Below are 19,826 nucleotides of genomic sequence, written 5' to 3' on the forward strand. Positions count from 1 at the left end.
TCCCCTGGGCCACACGGACTTGTAAGACACTAAAACACAGTCAGCGTGGTGACACATCTGCTTAAAAAAAAAAAAGAACAAGAACAGAACATTGCAAGCAAACAACTCTATGTCCTGTCCTAAGTTTTGCAAATAAAAGCAGCCACACAGAATGTTTTCTTTCTGAAACACAGCTAAACGTTTCTTCCAGAAGAACTCATCAGCAATTTAATGCATTTTACTGAATAGTGTTTCCCTGAAATCATCATATTATGAGCATTTCAACATGGGGTGGCCGACACATTCAGTCTCATGTGGATAATGTAGTGTTCTCTCTTCAGTGAGACCATTAAACAACTGCATATGCACAAGAATATACATGTAGGCACACTCATAAGGACACAGCAAAAGTAAGTATTCCCATGTGCAATGTCACTCAAATGCCAACACCTGCATTAGTCCTAAATTGACCACAAGAGTATTTACTTTTATGAACATTTGAAAATTATTATTATTGAAAAATCTGCCCTCAAACTAGAAGTTTGATGCAACTAAACTGATACCTCAGTGATTCCCAATTTGTCTATTTGCATAAACATGGTTATAAAAATAAGCTGTGAACAGCAGAACCTTCTCAATTTCAAACCTATGGGGCCTGTATCTATTTGTATGTTTGCACGGGGAAAAGAATTTGCAAAGAAACTGAGAAATTGGATTGTGAGATTTCATATAAACGGAAAAGGATACAGAAATGTTGGTGACCAATTTCGTTTGAAACACAGCTGCTGCAGCAGTAACCAGGAGAGAATGAGTCATAGAACCACTAATCAGAACTGCAGTGACTGTCTTCCTAAAATGACGCCACTGACAGTTCACTACTTGGGTTATTGGTGGAAATCAGACTTTCAGAAACCCTTGCTTGTTGTTTATCACAAAGTTACAAGATTAGACTTTGTTAAAAGACATGAAAAGAAGACTGGTGAATACTGGGAGCACGTTCTTTGGTCAGAAGGTAAATTTGCTTGGCTCAGATAGGGTCCAGCATGTTTGGTGTGAATCTGGTCAGGACTTACACAGTGAATGCTTGGTCCTGACAGTGAAGCATAGAGGGGGGCAATAAATAGAGTATTAGAAATCCTGGGTAAGAGCATTGTATATACGAAAGTTAGGAGACACTGACACCATCATCTACAGTTTGGTTAGTACTGTATAGAGACTTATCCTATAGCGCCCTAATAGTTAAACTCCATGTCACAAAACTGCAACATCATCAACTGCAGCCTGGGATCTTTGTTGTACATCATGTCTCTCATCTTGTTTTCCATCTGCCTGTCCACTATCATCTGTTCAGGAAAGGCAAAATGCCCAAAAACCCAACCCTAATTTGGCCACCTATCAGAGTAGAAGGTCACTGCAGAATCTGCTTTTACAAACCAAAAATATACATTTACAGAGGACTTTTAAAGGGTAGACAGTCACAGATATAGCTCTCTTATTTTTTTCAAACTATTTAAAACTGTGTGACAAGTGAAAGATGTCCCACAAAAAAAAAAAAAAAAGAAAAAATCAGGCCAACTTTGACTGCAACTTATGTTTCTAGCCACCAGAGGGTTTCAAATCTAAACAGACACTGAACACATGCAACATGCTGGTTCAGTGTTTCCCAACAGCTGCCATCCAAAAGGCATCAAGAGATGTTTTCTTGTTTTTCAAAATATGTTATGGTGTCATAATGCAGACACAACCTGAGTGTACTTCAGCTTTTCATGTGTTTGTGAGACCATTGCTTGTTTCAGATATAATACCGGATCCTGTGTTGAAGAAATTTACCCATAGTCCTCATGTGTTTATTAGTATTCTGGTATACGGTGGGCTTACCAACACAGAGCGTGAGTCTGTGAATGTAAGCCGACCCAGAACATTTGCAGAGTTCCACACTTAATAGGGTATGTCAGAGGGTAGAGAGTGGCTGTATGTAAACACCAAAGTGAATAGTGGTTAGTTAGCATATAGTGGTCAATCAGCTACAAGAGGTAAGAAAACAAAAGGTGATTGAATCAGGGGGTCTGGTGACCTATAGTTGCTAATTAATGACAGGAGGTAAGAGAATAAAAGGGGGTTGACTCAAGCAGTCTAAATGGTAAGAGAAGGAGGGTCTGGCAGTCAGTTACAAAAGGTAAGAGAATTATTAACAACAATGGTAATGGAATAATGAGTGACGGTAGGGGGTGTCTGTAGCAAAAGATGTGCTATTTTCTTCATCACATGTCAAATTTAAAAAATGTTAGTATTTAAGTATTATTAAATACATGATCGGAGCATGTTGATGATCCTTCTCTTTCACTCCAGCTGATTTAGAGCAGATAATATAGTTAATATCTATAATATATTTAATCAACAAGCCAAAGTGAGCGCATGTTACATAGCTATATAGGCTGCCTCTTCAATTAAGAATTCATTTTTAGATTTAGTTTTTTAAATCTCTTATGGACCAGGTTCTGACTATGTATCTGATATGTTAGTTTGTTGTGCCTCTTCTTAATTTCTAAGATCCTCTAATCCATCAAATGTATACCAAAGACTGTAAGAGATGCTGCATTGTGCTTCATCAACCCTTGACTCTGCAACAGACTTCCAGAGGAGGTCAGAGCTTCTGATTCAGTAGTCGGTTTAAAATGAAACCTTAAAACGTATCTTGTAATTATTATGTAGTTTTATGTAATTGACTGGTATCAGGCCTACTTTTTACTTTTAGTGTGGACTCTAGTGTTTTATTGTCTTGTTTTAAATCTTAATTGTTTCTATCTTTCATTTTTTTGGATGTAAAGCCGATTGAATTGCATTTGCAGTATGAACTGTGCTATATCAGTAAATTATTATTTTTGGTGTTGTTGTTGACATTATAATTACCATTATTATTTAGTCATTGGACAGTCTTTTGTGAGAGAAACAGTCAAACTAAAAGCTGTCTGGGAATTTTAAATATTTGCTTTGTACACATTATTCAAATGCACTTGACAGTCACAAAAAGGTGCATCATTGTTGATGTTAATTCATATGTTTAAACACATTTTTTTAAATCGGCCCTCAAAGCATCAGCAGACGGACTAACCCTTGCGGCGGAGGGAAACGTCTTAACTGGCCTCCGCGGACGGATAGCCTATAAAAGCGGACCGTGGCTCTAGCTTTCAGTATTGTTCAAGTGACGGCGCAGAGGACGGAGCTGCAGTGTGTTGTGATGTGACAGCGCTGTACACATATTAAAAACTGCTCACTTTATGCCTGCAGCTTAACGTACACTAGCTGGACTTGGAAGCAAATGTAAGTGAAGGCGACACTTGCTCCTTGCTAACGTTAGCCGCGCTGTCAGACTTGTCGACGAAGGAAACAACGAAGTGTTCTTTTATGTCACACGGATGAAATTAATGCCCACTGAGGAGACGTCTGTGTTGGTTTTTTTTTTAAGAAGAGAGAGATTTTTGTCTTGTGGACTCGGCCGTCTTGTCGAAGAAGACAGATAACAAGGACTAACGTCTTCGGATGAACAGCAGTTCTGTGTTGACGTTTGTGTTGCATCCTTGAGATGTTTTAAGCTAACGTTGACAGGACTAGCTCGCTGATGTTGGCTAGCTTCAAAGGTGGCTACAACTTGTACGTTTTAGATAGAAGCAGGTTGAAGTGTTCACTGTCGAACGAGATAAGCTTATTTACATATTATCGTTAGCATGTTGGCAGAGACCTGCTATGGGCTGCAGCTATGACGCTAGGTGTAGCCACAGGGTTATGTCACTGTCAGGCTAACAGATAGCTCGGAGTCTGCAGCTGCTTCAGTCTTTGCATGGTCATGTCCACTAGGCTTGGCATCATGTAGACTGTCCCTCTGCACAGGTTTAGGTGACTGGGGACACAGTATGCTAGTGAACCTCCTTGGAGCGTAATGCAAAGCTGGATTGCAGCTATCCAACTGGGTCAAAGACTGACAGCTGGCACTGATACAGTTTAGCTCAAGGATTGTTGCTAGCCATTCTCAAAGCCGTCTACTCTGTGTGATATTACAAACATCCCATCCTACTTGGAGGACATGTGAATGCACCATGTCCTGGCTGCATCTCTTATTTATGCAATAAGGCATCAGAGCAGCCTGTCATGAAATAATCCCGCAGTGCGAGGAACAGCATCATCAGGACTGAGTGGATATTTTGCTCTTTTTTTTTTTTTTTCCTGAAGAGGACAGCAACATTCAAGGCTATTTAACAGTGCCCACCATCAGCCCACCACAATGGAAACTGTGGGAGATTTTGAGTACAGCAGAAAAGACCTGGTTGGACATGGAGCCTTTGCTGTGGTGTTCAAAGGAAGACACAGGAAGGTAAATAAATGGCTCGCCTGCAATGTTTTGTGTCCTCATCTCTCTCTTCTTTTGCAGGAAAAAAAAAAAGAGGGCAAGCAGACAGCTTCATTTGAAAATCTGGGTCAGTCAGTGCCAGTGGAGTTCTGCAGCAAGCATATGTAGACCGTGACTGTTTTTTTGGGGGTGGTAATATTTACTGGCACTTTTATGGCTAAACATCTGTATCCAGACTGATGTAATGTACAAGCAAGCTGTGGCTGGTAATGTTTTATGTTATTTCATCAGCCTGATATTAGTTGTGTAAGTGTATTTATGTCGTTTCGTTCATTCATGAAACGGATGAGTCAGGCAGCAGTCAATGACTTGCTGACGTACTGAGGCAGGAGGGAGGATGGGGTGCAGTGTTTTTCCTTTTGCCTTTTTAAGGATACAAGCCCTCCTTATGTAAGAGCTGCACAAGGTTCAGTCACACTGAAGCACTGAAACCTATTTGATTTATCGGTCAGAAATTAAATCCTTACGTTAGACTGGGTTGTGCTTTCATATGCACAGAGGGACACTGGGATGGTGGGTTTGTTTGTGTATATGTGACTGAGATGCAGGAGATGACATCATATTGCCCCCATTGCTACTGGTGTGAAACAGATGGTCCTGAATTCCTCAATGAAAGCCGCATTAGAGCATCACCACGCTCCCTCCTCGAGCCCAAACAGAGCAGCTTCTATCTTGTTATAAGGATCAATAATAAGCTCAGAGCCTGAAATGAACGTAGGTTGGCAACGAATCACCTGCTCTTCATTTTAAGCTATGTATACATGCATCCATCCACTGCTCACATGCCTCCCTATCATGTTAAAACAGACCTGGCATGTGATCAGTGTATTTACTGTTTACGTCCTATCATCTGCATGCCATTTAGCCTATTTATAGGATTGTTTCCACCTCACAGGAGCAGGAAGGTTAGAGCCACCTGCATGCAGCAAACCTAATGGATTGCTTCATTGCTTAGGCAGTGTTGGATGTTACATGTGGGCTCATGTTGCACTGTAATATCAAGTTATTGTGCAAAGGCTCCTTAGAGATCAGCTACTGCATTTTGTAATTTCCCATTATCGTTGTTCAACGACGAATGTCAAAAAAAGAAGCACAACACCGCTCTTTCAGATGTAGTTTTATGTGAAATTTTGTCCAATTACTTATACATCTCAAAAAATATGACCCTCTGCATCAGCTCAGCAATGATGACCTTCTCTGTCTCATGTTCATGTGGATGAAATGTAATTGGTGTGAATAAAAATATATAAATAAAAGAAGATCTACTGTCCATTACGGCTTGTGGGAGAACATATAATTGGGCTTTTTCTAACAGACATTGCCATTTGATATGTGATGTAATCTGTTAAAGTCAAGCTTCAGTTCAACATTCACTGTGTACCAAATCTAAAACATATGATGGACCACTACCACATGAGATACCATCCAAAGTGTGACTGTCTCACAAAGAGGTTGGCATGAATCTGTAAAACCATCAACATTTACAGTTGAGTTTAAACACTGGGTGAGACATGCTGCAAAGGTGCACAGGGGGGGAGCTTTTTACTGGACTGGTTTGGATCCACTTGTCCACTTAGAGGGAAGAATCATTGCAAATCAATGCCAAGTTGTTCTGACTGATCACCTTTATCCTGTGATGGATATTTCAATCCTAATGGGAGTGGTCTCTTCCAGAATGACAGTACCCCTATCCATAGGAAACTAAAGGGTAAGAAGAGAAGGATGCGATTCATATATTTTGACCTTTACAGTAACCGGGCCTCAACACCTCTGGGAGATTTTGACAGCTCTCTACCACCTTCAAAACGCCAAATGAGGAAATATCTTTGAAAGAATGATGTTTATCCCTCCAATAATGTCACTTTGTAATGGGGTTTCCTTTAACTTGTCACTAGTCTGTACTTTATATAGATAAATAACAGTGAAATATGTTGATATACACATGTTACACACATAGAAGTTTGGTTTTGATTGTTGGCATAATAATTGGAACGCTTCACCCCACTGGGTTGTAAACACTGAGTATGAAGCACTTAGTAAGTGTATCAGTGTAAATTAGGTTATTAAGACAAAGTGGTTTCTTTCCAGAAAAAAGAAAAGCGCACCAAACATCCTCAGGTTTTTGAAGGGGCACTTTTTTTGTTTTGTTTTGTTTGTTTTTTACACACAATTTTTGCAACGTAGCTGAACTTATCCTGAAAAGATGGATTTCTGATGAAGTATTTTGATGGTTAAGTGCAAATGTCTTATAGTTGTAAAAGCCAAAAATGCATTAAATACCAGAAATTGAATTTTTGAAAATAATTTGTACAGGTTAAGAATTCTGTGGACTATTAAGATAAACTTGACCGTGTGTTGGATTTGAAGTCAGATCATCAGATCTCATATTGTCAAGCTACATTCAGAAAATTAAGTGTGGGAAGATAAACCAGATGTAAACGTATGAACTGGAAAAACAGTTTGGTATTCAATTATCCCTGTTTAATTTAATTCTACTATTATGGAGCAGGTACTCTGCCATGATTGCTTTCTGGTGAAGCACAGTATGTTGAACCTTCTTTGGTCATAGTCCTGTGCTCTCAGTCCCAGTCTTCCGCCGTCACCTTCAGCCGTGTCTGGTGACAGCGTTACTGACGCTAATCTCTTTGTTGCTCACCCGTCTATAATCAGCTGTGATTCATAAATGAGATCATACATTATTTCGGAAAATGAAAGCGTGCTTCTGTCTTTGCAGCATGACTCTGATCAGGGCATAACTGCTTACTCCGCAGTGCTTACCTCTCCATTAAGTGGCGATCCATTAGTTTGGTTTGAAGGAAAGTCATCCTCCTCCCCCTGGCTCACCCTCCAGCTTTACATGATGGGCCAGCGAGGTCACTTTTTTTTCTATGGGTGTAGTGTCAGCAGCTCAGTCACAGTTGGCTGGGTAGGCTGTCAGTGAGCTGGAGATAGATGCAGCTCAGTTGACTGTGTATTACACACACACACACACACACACACGCACACATGGACTCATGTCACTCACATGCAGTCTCACTTGTGTGCTGGATTCAATGCCAGGCTCTGGGCGGACTGCACCCGCAGAATACGAACATCTCCTATTAACCTAGATTCATCTGGGAAGCATGTTTTTTTTTTATTCATAGAAGTCCTTTCCTTAGCCTCTTGTGTAACTGGTCATGCAGATTTCATTTGTCCATTCTGTCTGTGTTTGTCTCTCAAGGGCATAGAAACAGTCTAGCATGCTTCTGGGTTTATTTCTGCATGCTTAGTTGAGTGTTTGCGTGTGTAGCACATGTCCTGAGAGCCTTTGAGTTCACGTGAACTCCAGAAGTCTTTTTATACCCGCTCCAGGAGCTCATCTGGAAACATTATCTCAGGCCAGGGGAAAAAAATAGGTCCACCTCCTCGCGCTTAGCTTTTAGCGTAAGTAGGCTGGCATCCTAGCTGTCATCTGAGTGCCTCGTCATTCAGCATGTCATTCAATGCAGAAGGCTGGAGGAGCTGTCAGAAAACCAAGTGACCTGGTGTTATTGCGACGGCTTAAATTTCCTTTGTCCTTCGAGCCAGCTCTTACACAGTGATGCCAAGAATGCAGTGTAGGCCAAAGGCCTTGGCTCTTTTCATTCACACATACAATACAGTCACATACATTGTGTTTGGGTTCATTTACTGTAAACACGTAAGGAACTAGACTGTGACGATAGTAAGACCAGACAATATGGGGACAATCCAATAGTCTGATATTGATTTCTAAAATTGAACATGTCACCTTGATTTCTGAAAATAGTCTTGATTCATTAAATGTGAAAATTATAATTTAAAACAACGACCATGTCTGCTAATATATATGATATAATATTAAAAAAAATACGAGACACCATGAAAACAAGAGCAGAGGCACTGTTTTATATTTGCTCGTAAAGCAAATAGCACATATTTATTGAGTGTGTGTGTTAGGCTCTCTCCTCTATGCATTAATTACAAGCTGAGATGAGCAGGGTTTGGGAGAATGACTTACCAGATCAACTAAAGTATTTCCTGAAAGAAAGCATGACCTAGCTTTATAAGCCCGTATACAAACGTGTGTACTGTTATTTTACTAATAGCAACAAAGTCCTGCACTTCCTCCAGTGGCTGTGGGAAAACAAAGGAAACCAGGACGTTAAGAGGAAATAGATGGATGACTGTATCAAAGACTAAACCTGAAAGGTTTTACAAGAACATCTTGATTAAGCTGCCATGTAATCTGTTTTCTTGTCTGTCCTGCTTTCTGTCTTGTGCAGAAGACAGACTGGGAGGTGGCCATTAAGAGCATTAATAAGAAGAACCTGTCCAAGTCCCAGATCCTTCTTGGCAAGGAAATCAAAATACTGAAGGTGAGCATGACACTGAACTGCCTCCCATTTATCTCTTCAGGTTACTTAGAGAATTATCTGACATTGGCCTAGTGTAAATCTGCACTGTTAACAGAAAAGGGTCTTGACATCCCTGATAGAAATATCAATGAAAGTGATCCCATTGGCTGCTGTGTCCTAGTTAATGTTGGTGCTAATATATCTTGTTTTTCTGCTGCTTTTACTCAGGAGCTGCAGCATGAAAATATTGTGGCACTTTACGATGTCCAGGTAAGTTTAAAATCTTTACTGCACTGAAGAGAGATACGTTTAATGAGGAATTAAGTGTGTTTTCATTATGCAGCAGGGTTGAAACGTGTGTCTTTTGACTACTGTTTGCGCTCTGTTTCTTGGTAGACAGAATGACCATGGCTGTCCCAGTATCTGTCTGAGTTAGAAAAACTCAAATTAACCTCCATCCACAAATCTCTTATCTGTGTCAAGAGGATCAGTGTCGCTCTTGGCTAGTCCTTTAATTTAATGCTGAGGGGAAAAAAACAACAACCTCAGATCGCTGATTCAGGGTTGTGCCACTGCTGTGGTTCAATCTCACAGTTTAGCAGTCAGGGTTGTGCTGTGCAGCCTCCACACATTTGGTGGTGCAGAGTGTTAGACTGCACCACTGCAACAGTTTACCCCTTCAAAATATGAAATGCCCTGTTACACCTCATAAAATCAAGGACAGAGTCAGCATTGTTAAAATGCATTTTTGATTTTAAAGGTTTTTTTTTTTTTTAAACTCATGTTGTGAGTTATACAAAGAACAAAATGGAACTCTTGGCTTTTCTTCTGGGAAATGTGGATTAAAACCAGTGACTTGTACATATTGTAAAATATATTCCATAGAGAAACACCACTCAGTACTATTATAGTATTTGAAAAGTGAGGGAAGATTGAGTCTCTTTACCAAGAAACACCAACTGACACTTGAGTCTGTCAGTCAATTAACAGTCAGTGTTAGTTGTCTGTTTTCCAGCCTGCTGTTCTGTATCTTAACAGCAGCAGAATATTTACTGACCAGTGCTAGAAGATCATCACATCAGCATCTTAATCACTTTACTCAGGATATTTGGACATTCCGGTCTGAGCAGCAGCTTGTCTCCTCAAATTGTTAAATCATCAAGGTTGACTATGCTAATGTTCTCTCAGCAAAGAGGGCACTGAGAAATGTTTAAATCAGCTTAGATAACATCTGAGATCGTCTTTTTTTACTTGTTTAATTAAGATAAGCTTTTATTAATCCTGCAGTAGGAAATTTGCAATAATTTAAATTCAAGAAACATGTGCACCGCCCAAGAATCAAACTCGGGTTGCAGGAGAGGGAATCTTACATGATACCACTACACCAGCAGCAATTGATACAACTGACCACCAGATGATTGTCATTATGATTGTAAGTTGATTTATTTTATCAAATTAATTAAAGTAACCTAACCAACAGCAGAAGCTCTTAACATCCAAATTCACATCCCTTCGTTTTGGTTGAATTGGAACTGTTTATTGCAGCGAGGTGTTGCGCATATCAAATGAAACTGCACGGCTTGACCTTTCGAGCAATGCCGGTTGCTTGTCTGTGTGATGAAGGGTCGGCAAAAAAAAAATGAATCTTTTGATTTACATCAACTGTAGTCATAGTTACAACCTGCAGTCCATGTCCACATCCATTCTTTGAAATAATTCCTCATTGCAGGGATATAGTAAATGCTGCCTGCATCAACAATAACAATTCAACTATGTAGCATGTTTTTTCTCTTGATATAAATTGCTAATGTACAAAATCTGTAAGTTTTATCTTGTCAAATGATGCAAGATCTGGATAGCCTAGAAAAAAACAACTAACATGTATGCTTAGCTTTTATGAAGGTAGTGACATTATGCTGGAAGTATATATAGGGCTCATGGGGTTAATCAGTTTAGATGGAATCTGATGTCCTCTGCTTTATTTGAAAGTTTGACACAAATTACTATTTATTGTTTGATTTATTTACTATTACCACAAGTTAATTATTTAGATTAAAGTGACTTAAGTGGATTAAACTGAAGTTATTATTTTTGCTGTGTGAGCTGCATTCGGTTGCTCTGGGTTTCTATATACAGATGATCTCTCAAGCTCTTTCAAGCTGATTTTAAGTAAACACCTTGTGACGGATTGAAATGCACATAATGTTACAGACCGGACTAGTTTAGTCTGCTATTCAACGCCAGGCACCGACACAGCCGTTACATTCATTCAACCCAAGGTGTATAATTTAAAGTAGATTAACAGGTTTTATTTGCAGAGAGAAGTGCATTATGTTCTGTTGCATACAATATGAGCCATTAGCTCAGACAAATGCTATGAGGCTTTGAAAGCTTTAATAATACTGTACATACCATACTGCTTGTGCACTCATGTGACTAATGACCCATAGTGCTGTGCAATCATAGTCGAGTCGTTCTGTCCATCATCATGGGGCACGGCTTTTCCAAACGTCCCTCCTATGGGTTTCCTCCACATCAAGGCTGTAAAGAGCTGGATGTCAAACTGGAATGTGGTGCATTTTTAAGAATAGATTCCAACACCCAAGCCAATCATTTTTAATGTTTTTGGCCAGAAACTGTCACCACACTGTCAGTAAACTGCTGATGCCCATCTGAGGTGCCCATGTTCACATGCTATAAATGACCACCTTGTCCTCTGACTGTGTTCAGCACCTAGTAGTCGTATTGTATTCCTGGCACATACTCCACCCTCAGACCCTGGTGAATTAAAAAACTGCTTTTAAAATAAACACATTTCTGGAGGCAGAATATAAGGCTAAGTGTTTTTCAAAGCTCACCATCTCTACCATTTATCTGTGGCTTTGGTGTTTATGCTGTTGTAGTGCAATAATGATACTATTAGTTTAAGAGATGGGTTGCTCATCCCTGACCAATAGTGGGCATTGTGAGAGGCTCTGGTTGCATTTATGCACCAGCCCTCATCCACACAGCTTAATCAGATGTTTGTATTTGTAGTTTTTAAAATACAACCTGTATAGCACTGGGAATCTTTAAATAGCTGCCGTCATAAATAAATGATTAGATTTCATTTGTCTTGTTTATAATGTCTCTCATAGGAGGAACATACAACAGAAGATAATTATGGCTAGATAGAACTCTGACAAATCCTGATGTCAGCTTTCTTCCAACTGCTGTGCTGTTAATATCTTCTGTTACGGAAATCCATAAATATAATACAGTAAAATCTGTTTGTTCAAATGTCTAGAGTTGACTCTAACAGCCCCTTACACGTTAGTGTACTTTCACTAAGTATATACAAAGGGAGAAGTGGGGAGCGAGGCAGAAACATTTGAAGTGATGATGAAGCACTTCCCACATAGTAGTGGTACTTCCTGTGTTTGCGTAAGCCTCCCGCTGGGACCCTGCTGATCAGCCCATCCACCCTTCCACTCCTCCACCCATGTCCTCATCTTTCCATCAGTCCTGCTCATGTAATAACCTCTTCCAGGAGCAAATGGCTGTAGAGCCCAGTCAGAACTCAGCAGAGTACAGTAGCACAGGTGGCTTCTGTTGGTGCCCAGATTCTTGACTGTCATATTCACTAAAATCAACTGTTTTCACTTTGAAGATTTGGGGGTGAACAAACAACCTTTAAAGAACATTTTGCCCATTTTTATATCAAGCACACAAGTCAACCAGCTTCGTAAGAAAGATAGTGGCTAAAATAACAGAGACAGCCCATGTACTTTGTATGTCTTATGTGACATAGATGGCTCAAGTCATAATAAAAATGTATGTGGCGGTAGTGCAGCAGTGGTGTGTAGGCTTCACGCCTGAGGAAATGTAGATTAAACGCATGACTGGGGAGACCTGCTTTTTTTCACTCTCTTGCTGCTGGAGCTCACTGTCCTCTCATGACTGCTTCTGCTTCTGCACTTTATCCCTTAGATAAAATCCACATTTTAGTCAACTCTGGCGTCATTTTTCGCTGTACGTTCTGGCCCATGAGCCAGATCGTAACACTTTGAACCGAGCCAGGCTAGCTATTTTCTTAGTTTCCGTCTTAAGCTTTGCATTGACAAGACAAATAAAAGAGTGGTATTGATGGTCTTGTCTGACTTTTCAAGAAATCTTGATGCATAAAAATACAGCATATAAGTCTTATCATTTCATTTCATTCATTTCATTTCATTATCAGGGTTGTAAAATGTTTGTATTCTGGTTAGGCTCATATGGTATTTATTAGACAAGAAGTTGAATATCTGCTGCAGGCATTATGCTTTGAATGTTTTAGCAAGACAATATTTACACCAGCAAAACAAAGGACTGTATACCAGGGGACGACTTACACAAAAAGAGCTCAGTAGTGGACTTTGTATTTGGACTGTTACCCAACCTTAAACCAAAGAATATTGTGATCCTGGCATCAGACAGACACTAAGATAGTACTGCTAGAGACATTTTCAGTCCCCTCAAGCCCACTTTGTCAATTGTGTGGTTTGACACGGTCTTCATGCACTCTGTCTTTGTTTCTTGATTTTATTTGCCTACTTTCCGTCACCGCTGCCTCTTTTGTCTGTAACATTCACTGAGCTGGTCTATCACAGGCACAGTGTCTCCCTGTCTCTTCTTACCAGCTGGCTTTTTTTTTTTTCCTTTCCCTGTTGTGTTGCTCTATCTGTTGGTGGCCAGTGTAATGGTGTGCATTTCCTCTGCTGGTGACTATCAATAGAGTCTGGTGTGTTGTAGCCCTTTGGTAACAGAGAACCTGGAAGCAGTCAGTTTCCTTTCCTTCATTTTACATGCTCTGTTCTTTATTTATCTTGTGTATGTAACTCTTTTTTTCCCCTTGTTTTGCCATTCATCATCACTTCTTGCAACCCCAGTTGGCTTCTTCCCATCTTCATCAGCTGATGTTGTTCTTGAAAACACGTGCTGTTTAAGTGGGCTTACCAAACAGAACAGGAAATGTAATCCGAGCTGCTTGTGCAACTGTCCAGTCATGTCTAGACCCCTTTTTTCCGATTATAAAAAGCATGGAACATACTTGTTGGTGTCTTTTTCAGAAGTCGGCTAATGTTCTTGTCTTGTCGAGCAGTAAATAGGTTACTTATTTAAAGCCCGATAGTAATGACCCAAAAACCTAGACTCTCTGACCCGTATCTTGTAGATATTGGAGGTGGTTACTGATATTGCTGATATAGGAGCCTCATAAAAGGTGGTGACAGTGAGAGTGTTTGACCTTCTGATAACCATGATGTGCTGATGGTTCATATATGATTCAAACATGACAACATATTTTGTAGGCTGCAAGCACAGATGTACATGTAAAAATAATGCTGCAACATAAGTCTGATTCTCTTCTTTTTCCCGCTGATAATTTATTATTCCGTTTATATCCTGTAGAGCATTACAGTGGGCTGGAGCCTATCCCAGGTGACACTGAGTGAGAAAGGTCGCCATCAGTCCATCGCAGGGTTAACACAAGAGACAGCCATAAATACTCCAACTCACAGTCACAGTATATTTAGAATAGCCAATTATACTACTATGCAACTGGAAAAAAACCTCCACTGTAGCCTCACACCCAGAACCTGATGAATCTTTGTCAGACCAGACAGATTTAAAACATATAGAACATTTATACCCCAACTAATACTGTGGTCACTTTGGTCCAAACTGGCAAATCACATATACTGTAAGATGATTGTCATGACCTTCTGGACAGACATTCTTATTCATGTTTCTGCAGAAAGAACCGTAATAACTTTAATTCCCTGGCTTTATCGAGTGCCACTATGAGCTCTAAATGTCATGACCTTGCATTGATTTTCGTTTGCCTTTAGCCTAGCCACCTATAAAACAAGTGCCATTCCCACCAGCGGGAGTATGTGTTTAATGCTCAGTAACAACTCTAAGCCTGCTGACATGCTAAATTAAGATGCTGAACATGCTAAACATTGCACCATTTACACATCAGCGTGTTAGTTGTCACTGTTATCATGGTGATATTAGCATTTGCCTCAAAGTACTGCAAGCGATGTTCACACAGCCTCATAGTCATCGATATGGGCTAACATGATGCCAGCAAGTATTTGACAGATGGCAAAATGCAGGAGGAGCAGTTTAGGTTTTGATATGAAACTGATATATTTTTAAAGCAGTTTTGGCAATATGACATTTAAATCATACAGTCCCTTTAATGTTTTTCAGTGCTGAAATTTCTTTCACAAGGGTGAGCAGCAGAAACCTGTTGTCATGAACCAGTTTTTTAACTCACGTTTATTGTACTGCACTTGCCAACTCTTAAACCTGAATCTAATCCTTATTTATCGTCTTGTCATGGTAGTATACCCTACAACTCACACTATAGCTGACTATGTTCCTGTTCACACTGCTCTGTATCTATACCAGCACCATATAGACTAGACACCATTGTGTTGGTCTGAACACTGAATAAACACAGAGTAGAAGTGCTTATGTCCCTTTGTATGTTTAAATTGGGTTCACAATGGAGGTGTTCATTCACACAACATCCACATGGTGACATATATTAACACCCCACCGTACAGCCTCAGCACTTCTTGTGTTAGTTGGTGAATGCACAAAAGAAAACAATCACAGTCCTTTCTCAGGACTTACACTGCAGATTTTTAGTCTGTTTAGGATCTACTGGTGCCTCGTCTTGTAACTTTAAAGAATGTGTGGCCTGAATCTGAACTAAAATCATCGGGCCATGCTCCACCTGTGCACCAAGTGACATAAAATTTGATCTAATAGTTGTTGTGTAATCTTGCTAACAAACATTTGGCCCTGAAAACATACCCCAGCTTTGGCTAGGGATAGTTCCCTACAATACCCCTTCATTGGACCCCTCATACAATCTTTCATTCTTTCAGCTCTATAGTACATCTGTAATTTAGCTGCGCTGGACTTAAGATGAAACTGAATCTACTTGTAGATGCAGTTAAATGGATCGCTTCATTAGAAGATATAACGAGTGGAATAAAACACTGAAAAGCTTTTTGAAAATATTTGCCTTATATGCAAGCTAGCTTTTGTGAATGCGATAGCCATCAGACTGTTTGTGTGTGAATCACACAAAAACACACCAGCTGCCTGCGCACCTCTCAGAATATCTGTGTGTTGACAAAAGACTGCAGGGCTGGATGTGGGAGTATGTACACCCATGACAGATTGCAGGTCCTTATAGCCAACACTGTAGTTTGGAGGAGCCCTGCTCGTTTGCTGCTTTTAATGACAGCCTTAAGCACACAGCTGAGCAGCTCCCAGTCCTCCTTCACGGCGCTGTTAATGTTAAGCAAGCTGCGGCAATGTGAGGTAGACGGCTCTAATTATAAGGTATCCTGTGTCAGGGTTCTAGTTCTCTCTCTCTTTCCTTACTAGCACTAATGCTAAACAGTACAGCTTTGCTGTTTGGGTTCTTATGAACTGGCAAAAGGCAAACAGAAAGGGTTTGTGTAATCAAAAAATCATTAAGTATGCATTCTAAATTTCCCTTCTGCCAAATGCTGCAAAAATCTCCCTTGAAGTCATTATGGGTCACCTCATGCTGCCAATAGTAACAAAAGTATGAGTAATTTGTTGTATTCAGTATTCTGTGTTGGTTTATCTATAAACCTACATCTGCAAAAAGCCCCTGGTGTATCCAGTTTGCTAGATTACTCTGTCATATCCTCTAGCTTATGAACTTTTTCTAGACCTTTGACTGCATGTCAAGCTTGTCCTCAGTTATGGCGTGAAGATCACATCATATTTCTAAACTGAAGAAAATCTCTGAAAGGTTCAAACTCTGCATTTCAAAAGCTTGAGTCTAAAAGAAAGGTTTTGCAAGACTGAAACCCAAGTTTTGAAGGCTTGTGTCGTGTTTTGAAAGGCTGGAAAAGGGATTTCAAATCTCTGCAAACATTGTTTATATGTCTGTGCTGTTTCACTGTGATGAGCAACTTTGTTCTTTCCCTGCCATGGATGTCGCATTTCAAGTCAGTTATTTTGTTAGGATGTATGAACTAACTGAGTTACCTGGTTATCAACTGTAGAGTTTAATTGAAATCCCACCTGTCAATTAGTCCCACCGAACTCAGTCCTGTCTCCAGGATCCTGGCTTTTTTTTTTCTTCTTCTCCAAGATGGTCTATTTTATGCCAGAACTATAACATTTAAACCAGGAAAATACACTTGTTTACGAGGATAACAGTGCAGATTGAGAATTTGAACATCCAAAATATACGGGGCAAACACAATTTTAAAAATGCTGCAGTTGTGTAGAAGAAAAACTCAAATACAAAGAAATGTTTGCAGAGATTTTGTATTTTTTCAGCCTTTATACAATACTCAAGCCTTCAAAACTTTGCTTCAAGTCACAAAGGGCTTTTATTAGATATTAACCTTAAAAAAACTTAGTTTCAGCCTTTTGAAATGTTTTAGTTTGGAAATATGGCATTATATTTAGCCCACAATCAATAAATTAGAGTAATATTTAACTGAGTGATCTGTGCCCAGGCAGGAAAACGGTGCAATTGAAACTCCCAGAAAAAGTTTTGTAATTGGACCTTCAGTAGATTAGATAATTTTGTTGACCCACTGGTTTCAAGGTCAAAGCTGAACATTAATGCACAAAAACATTTTCATGGATTTTCATAACTTAAATATCAACCTGTGATTATATGTTTAAATTAAATACAACTTTGTAGGTGATGTAGTACCAATGGAGCTATGCTCATGTGCTGTTAGCAACACAAACAGAAACATAAAGAAAGTGACAAAGAGAAAAGTTAAAGGTAAACAGAGGAAGGTGGAGCGTAGAGGGTTGTTTATGAAGTGTTTTGCTTCATGAGCCAAACTTCACAAAAGCCGAAGTTGCTCCTGAGGAACATTGTGTTCTAGCCTGGAGAGCGGCCCCCAGACTGGTGTGTGTGTGTGTGTGTGTGTCTGTGTGTGTCTGTGTGTGTGTGTGAGAGAGAGAGAGTTGTGTCCCTTAATTGCACAACGTATTGAGGCAGGACTGACATGAAGCGGGCTGAAAAGACAGAGTGCCTGTATGTGTTCTTGGAAATGTTCAGGGGGGCTTCTTGGAGCTGAGTGAGCTTTCCTAGCAAACCTGCCTCTGTCTACATTCCTTTATGAACTTTGCTTTCCAGACATTTAACTGGGGGGGAACAGAAGCTCAGAGGGAAACACTGCTACTGCTCACTGAGGCACATGAACACACAGCCAATCAGCTGCGTGGAACATGTACTTTGTAGTATGTCTGGTCACCACATACACATGAACACACTCACATGATCCTCAACACACATATGTCTCTTACATAACACCCGGTGTCAGGAGGACATTAGTCCAACTCTGGGCCTCAGGAAACGTTGAATTCTTGCTGTATTTCATTGTCCTCACATGAAAGTATATTGTTGTTGTGTCTCATTGCATACACTGACCTGTTGCAGGCACTTTCACGCACAACTTTATCAGTGCAGTGTGATGAATGTGGCCATATCAGGATATTTGTGTAATGACAAACTGTACAGTTGCCCTGCCTGTAAAATAATAAACATCCTGTCCTCTTTATCCATGCTCCAGCCACAATAACAGTCAACAAGCAATCCTGACCTTTTGTCCTCGGCACATAATTAGTGTTTTTTTCTTGCTGCTGTCAGTGACACAGTCATCTGTCATTATGTGCTGCTGCTATGTCAAAGCAGATACTTTACTCCCAGCTGACACTAGTTCACTCAGATTACCCCGGATTACTCTTGTCGCTTGCGTGACAAAAGCACGCCGGCTTTCCACCAATGCCCAACCGCCCCCCTCCTCAGTAATCACACACACTGTTCCCCCCCCCCCTCTTCAGTTTTGCCATTTCCCATCCCCCATATTGTTACATAACTGCACTCCTGGAGTTACTGTGACGCAATAACCAAACAGCTAACCAGACACAGGGCTGTTTTGGCTCACATTGACACTTTACAGTCCAGAGTATTTTTGCGTTTGTGTGTGCACGCCACCTATTTTTTCAGAGCCTTTGTATTGTGTTGTCAATTTTCAGATCCCAGGATGATAAAAATCCTTTCATCCTTCCTCGCAAGCAGCCTGCAGATTTGATTGGTTGCGAAACTGTTTCTAAACGTTACAAGGTCGTGACTATGACGGAGGGGCTATTTATATCATAGTTGTTTTGGAATATTTTGTGCTAGAAGGCAATGTTTTGAAGCCCAGCCCTCTTTGGCAATAAACAATCAATGTCCAAAGTCTACCAGTTTTTTTAATTTCAGATGTGACCAATGTGTGAACAGTATCATCTAGAAAAGTTTTGTTCATGTGAACAGTGTGAGCGGTTGTCACTTTCATAACTGTGAGCTGCTGCTTCCTCTAAGCCCTCACAAACAAAGGCTGCCCTATGTGCAGCTGTCACCACCTGCCTCTTGAAATTCATCTTGCTTCTTAGCAATTAGGCAACGCACCAAATCGAGGCAACTGCAGCAGCAGCGAGAGACGGCGACATGTGAAAGAGCCACAACACATTCTGAATAAAATAGATGTTTCTCCAGGCAGGAGCCGTTCTCAGAAGTAACCTCGCTCCCTGCTATTTGTTGACCTTAGTTCTCTCTGACGGTGGTTTTCGGACATTCACGCTCTGATTGTGTAAGAGTTTACTTTGAGCAATGATGGGCAGTCGTCACGATCATCTACATCAGTGTGTGTCTATGTGCTTGGTGGTTGGACAGTGACGTGTCAGTTACCCTGGTTCCCCTGGCCTCGTGGTGACTCTGCCAGCCCTGACACTCTGCTCCCATCCCCCTTCTTCTTCAGATTGAGCTGCAGAACACCACCTCATTATGTAATCCCCCATAACACCCCCCTCAACACACTCACATATTCTCACACACATACAGTCAGAAACTGGTGTCCCATCCCCCCACCACCACGACCACCTGCCCCAGCTGGGAGAAATCACTGTATGGGACTGAAAAAGACTGAGCTGCTTAAGCGGAGTTTCTGGTTGCTGATCACCGTTACGCCAGTGGCGTGTGCCAACAGTATCACTGC

General features: G+C 40.5%; 1 protein-coding gene across 1 annotated transcript in view; it reads left to right on the plus strand.

Annotated features, from left to right (window-relative positions):
• The first annotated feature begins 3,188 nt into the window (after positions 1–3,188).
• The window catches only part of ulk2 (unc-51 like autophagy activating kinase 2), a 44,153-nt gene continuing 27,515 nt past the window's right edge, over positions 3,189–19,826 (plus strand). The window contains exons 1-3 of the mRNA XM_008299167.1: positions 3,189–4,348; positions 8,671–8,763; positions 8,971–9,012. Of these exons, the coding sequence (XP_008297389.1) occupies positions 4,259–4,348; positions 8,671–8,763; positions 8,971–9,012 (225 nt within the window). The 5' untranslated portion in view covers positions 3,189–4,258. The remainder of the gene's footprint in view (positions 4,349–8,670; positions 8,764–8,970; positions 9,013–19,826) is intronic.

This window comes from Stegastes partitus, unplaced genomic scaffold, assembly GCF_000690725.1.
Source record: "Stegastes partitus isolate 25-593 unplaced genomic scaffold, Stegastes_partitus-1.0.2 Scaffold1385, whole genome shotgun sequence".
NCBI lineage: Eukaryota > Metazoa > Chordata > Actinopteri > Pomacentridae > Stegastes > Stegastes partitus.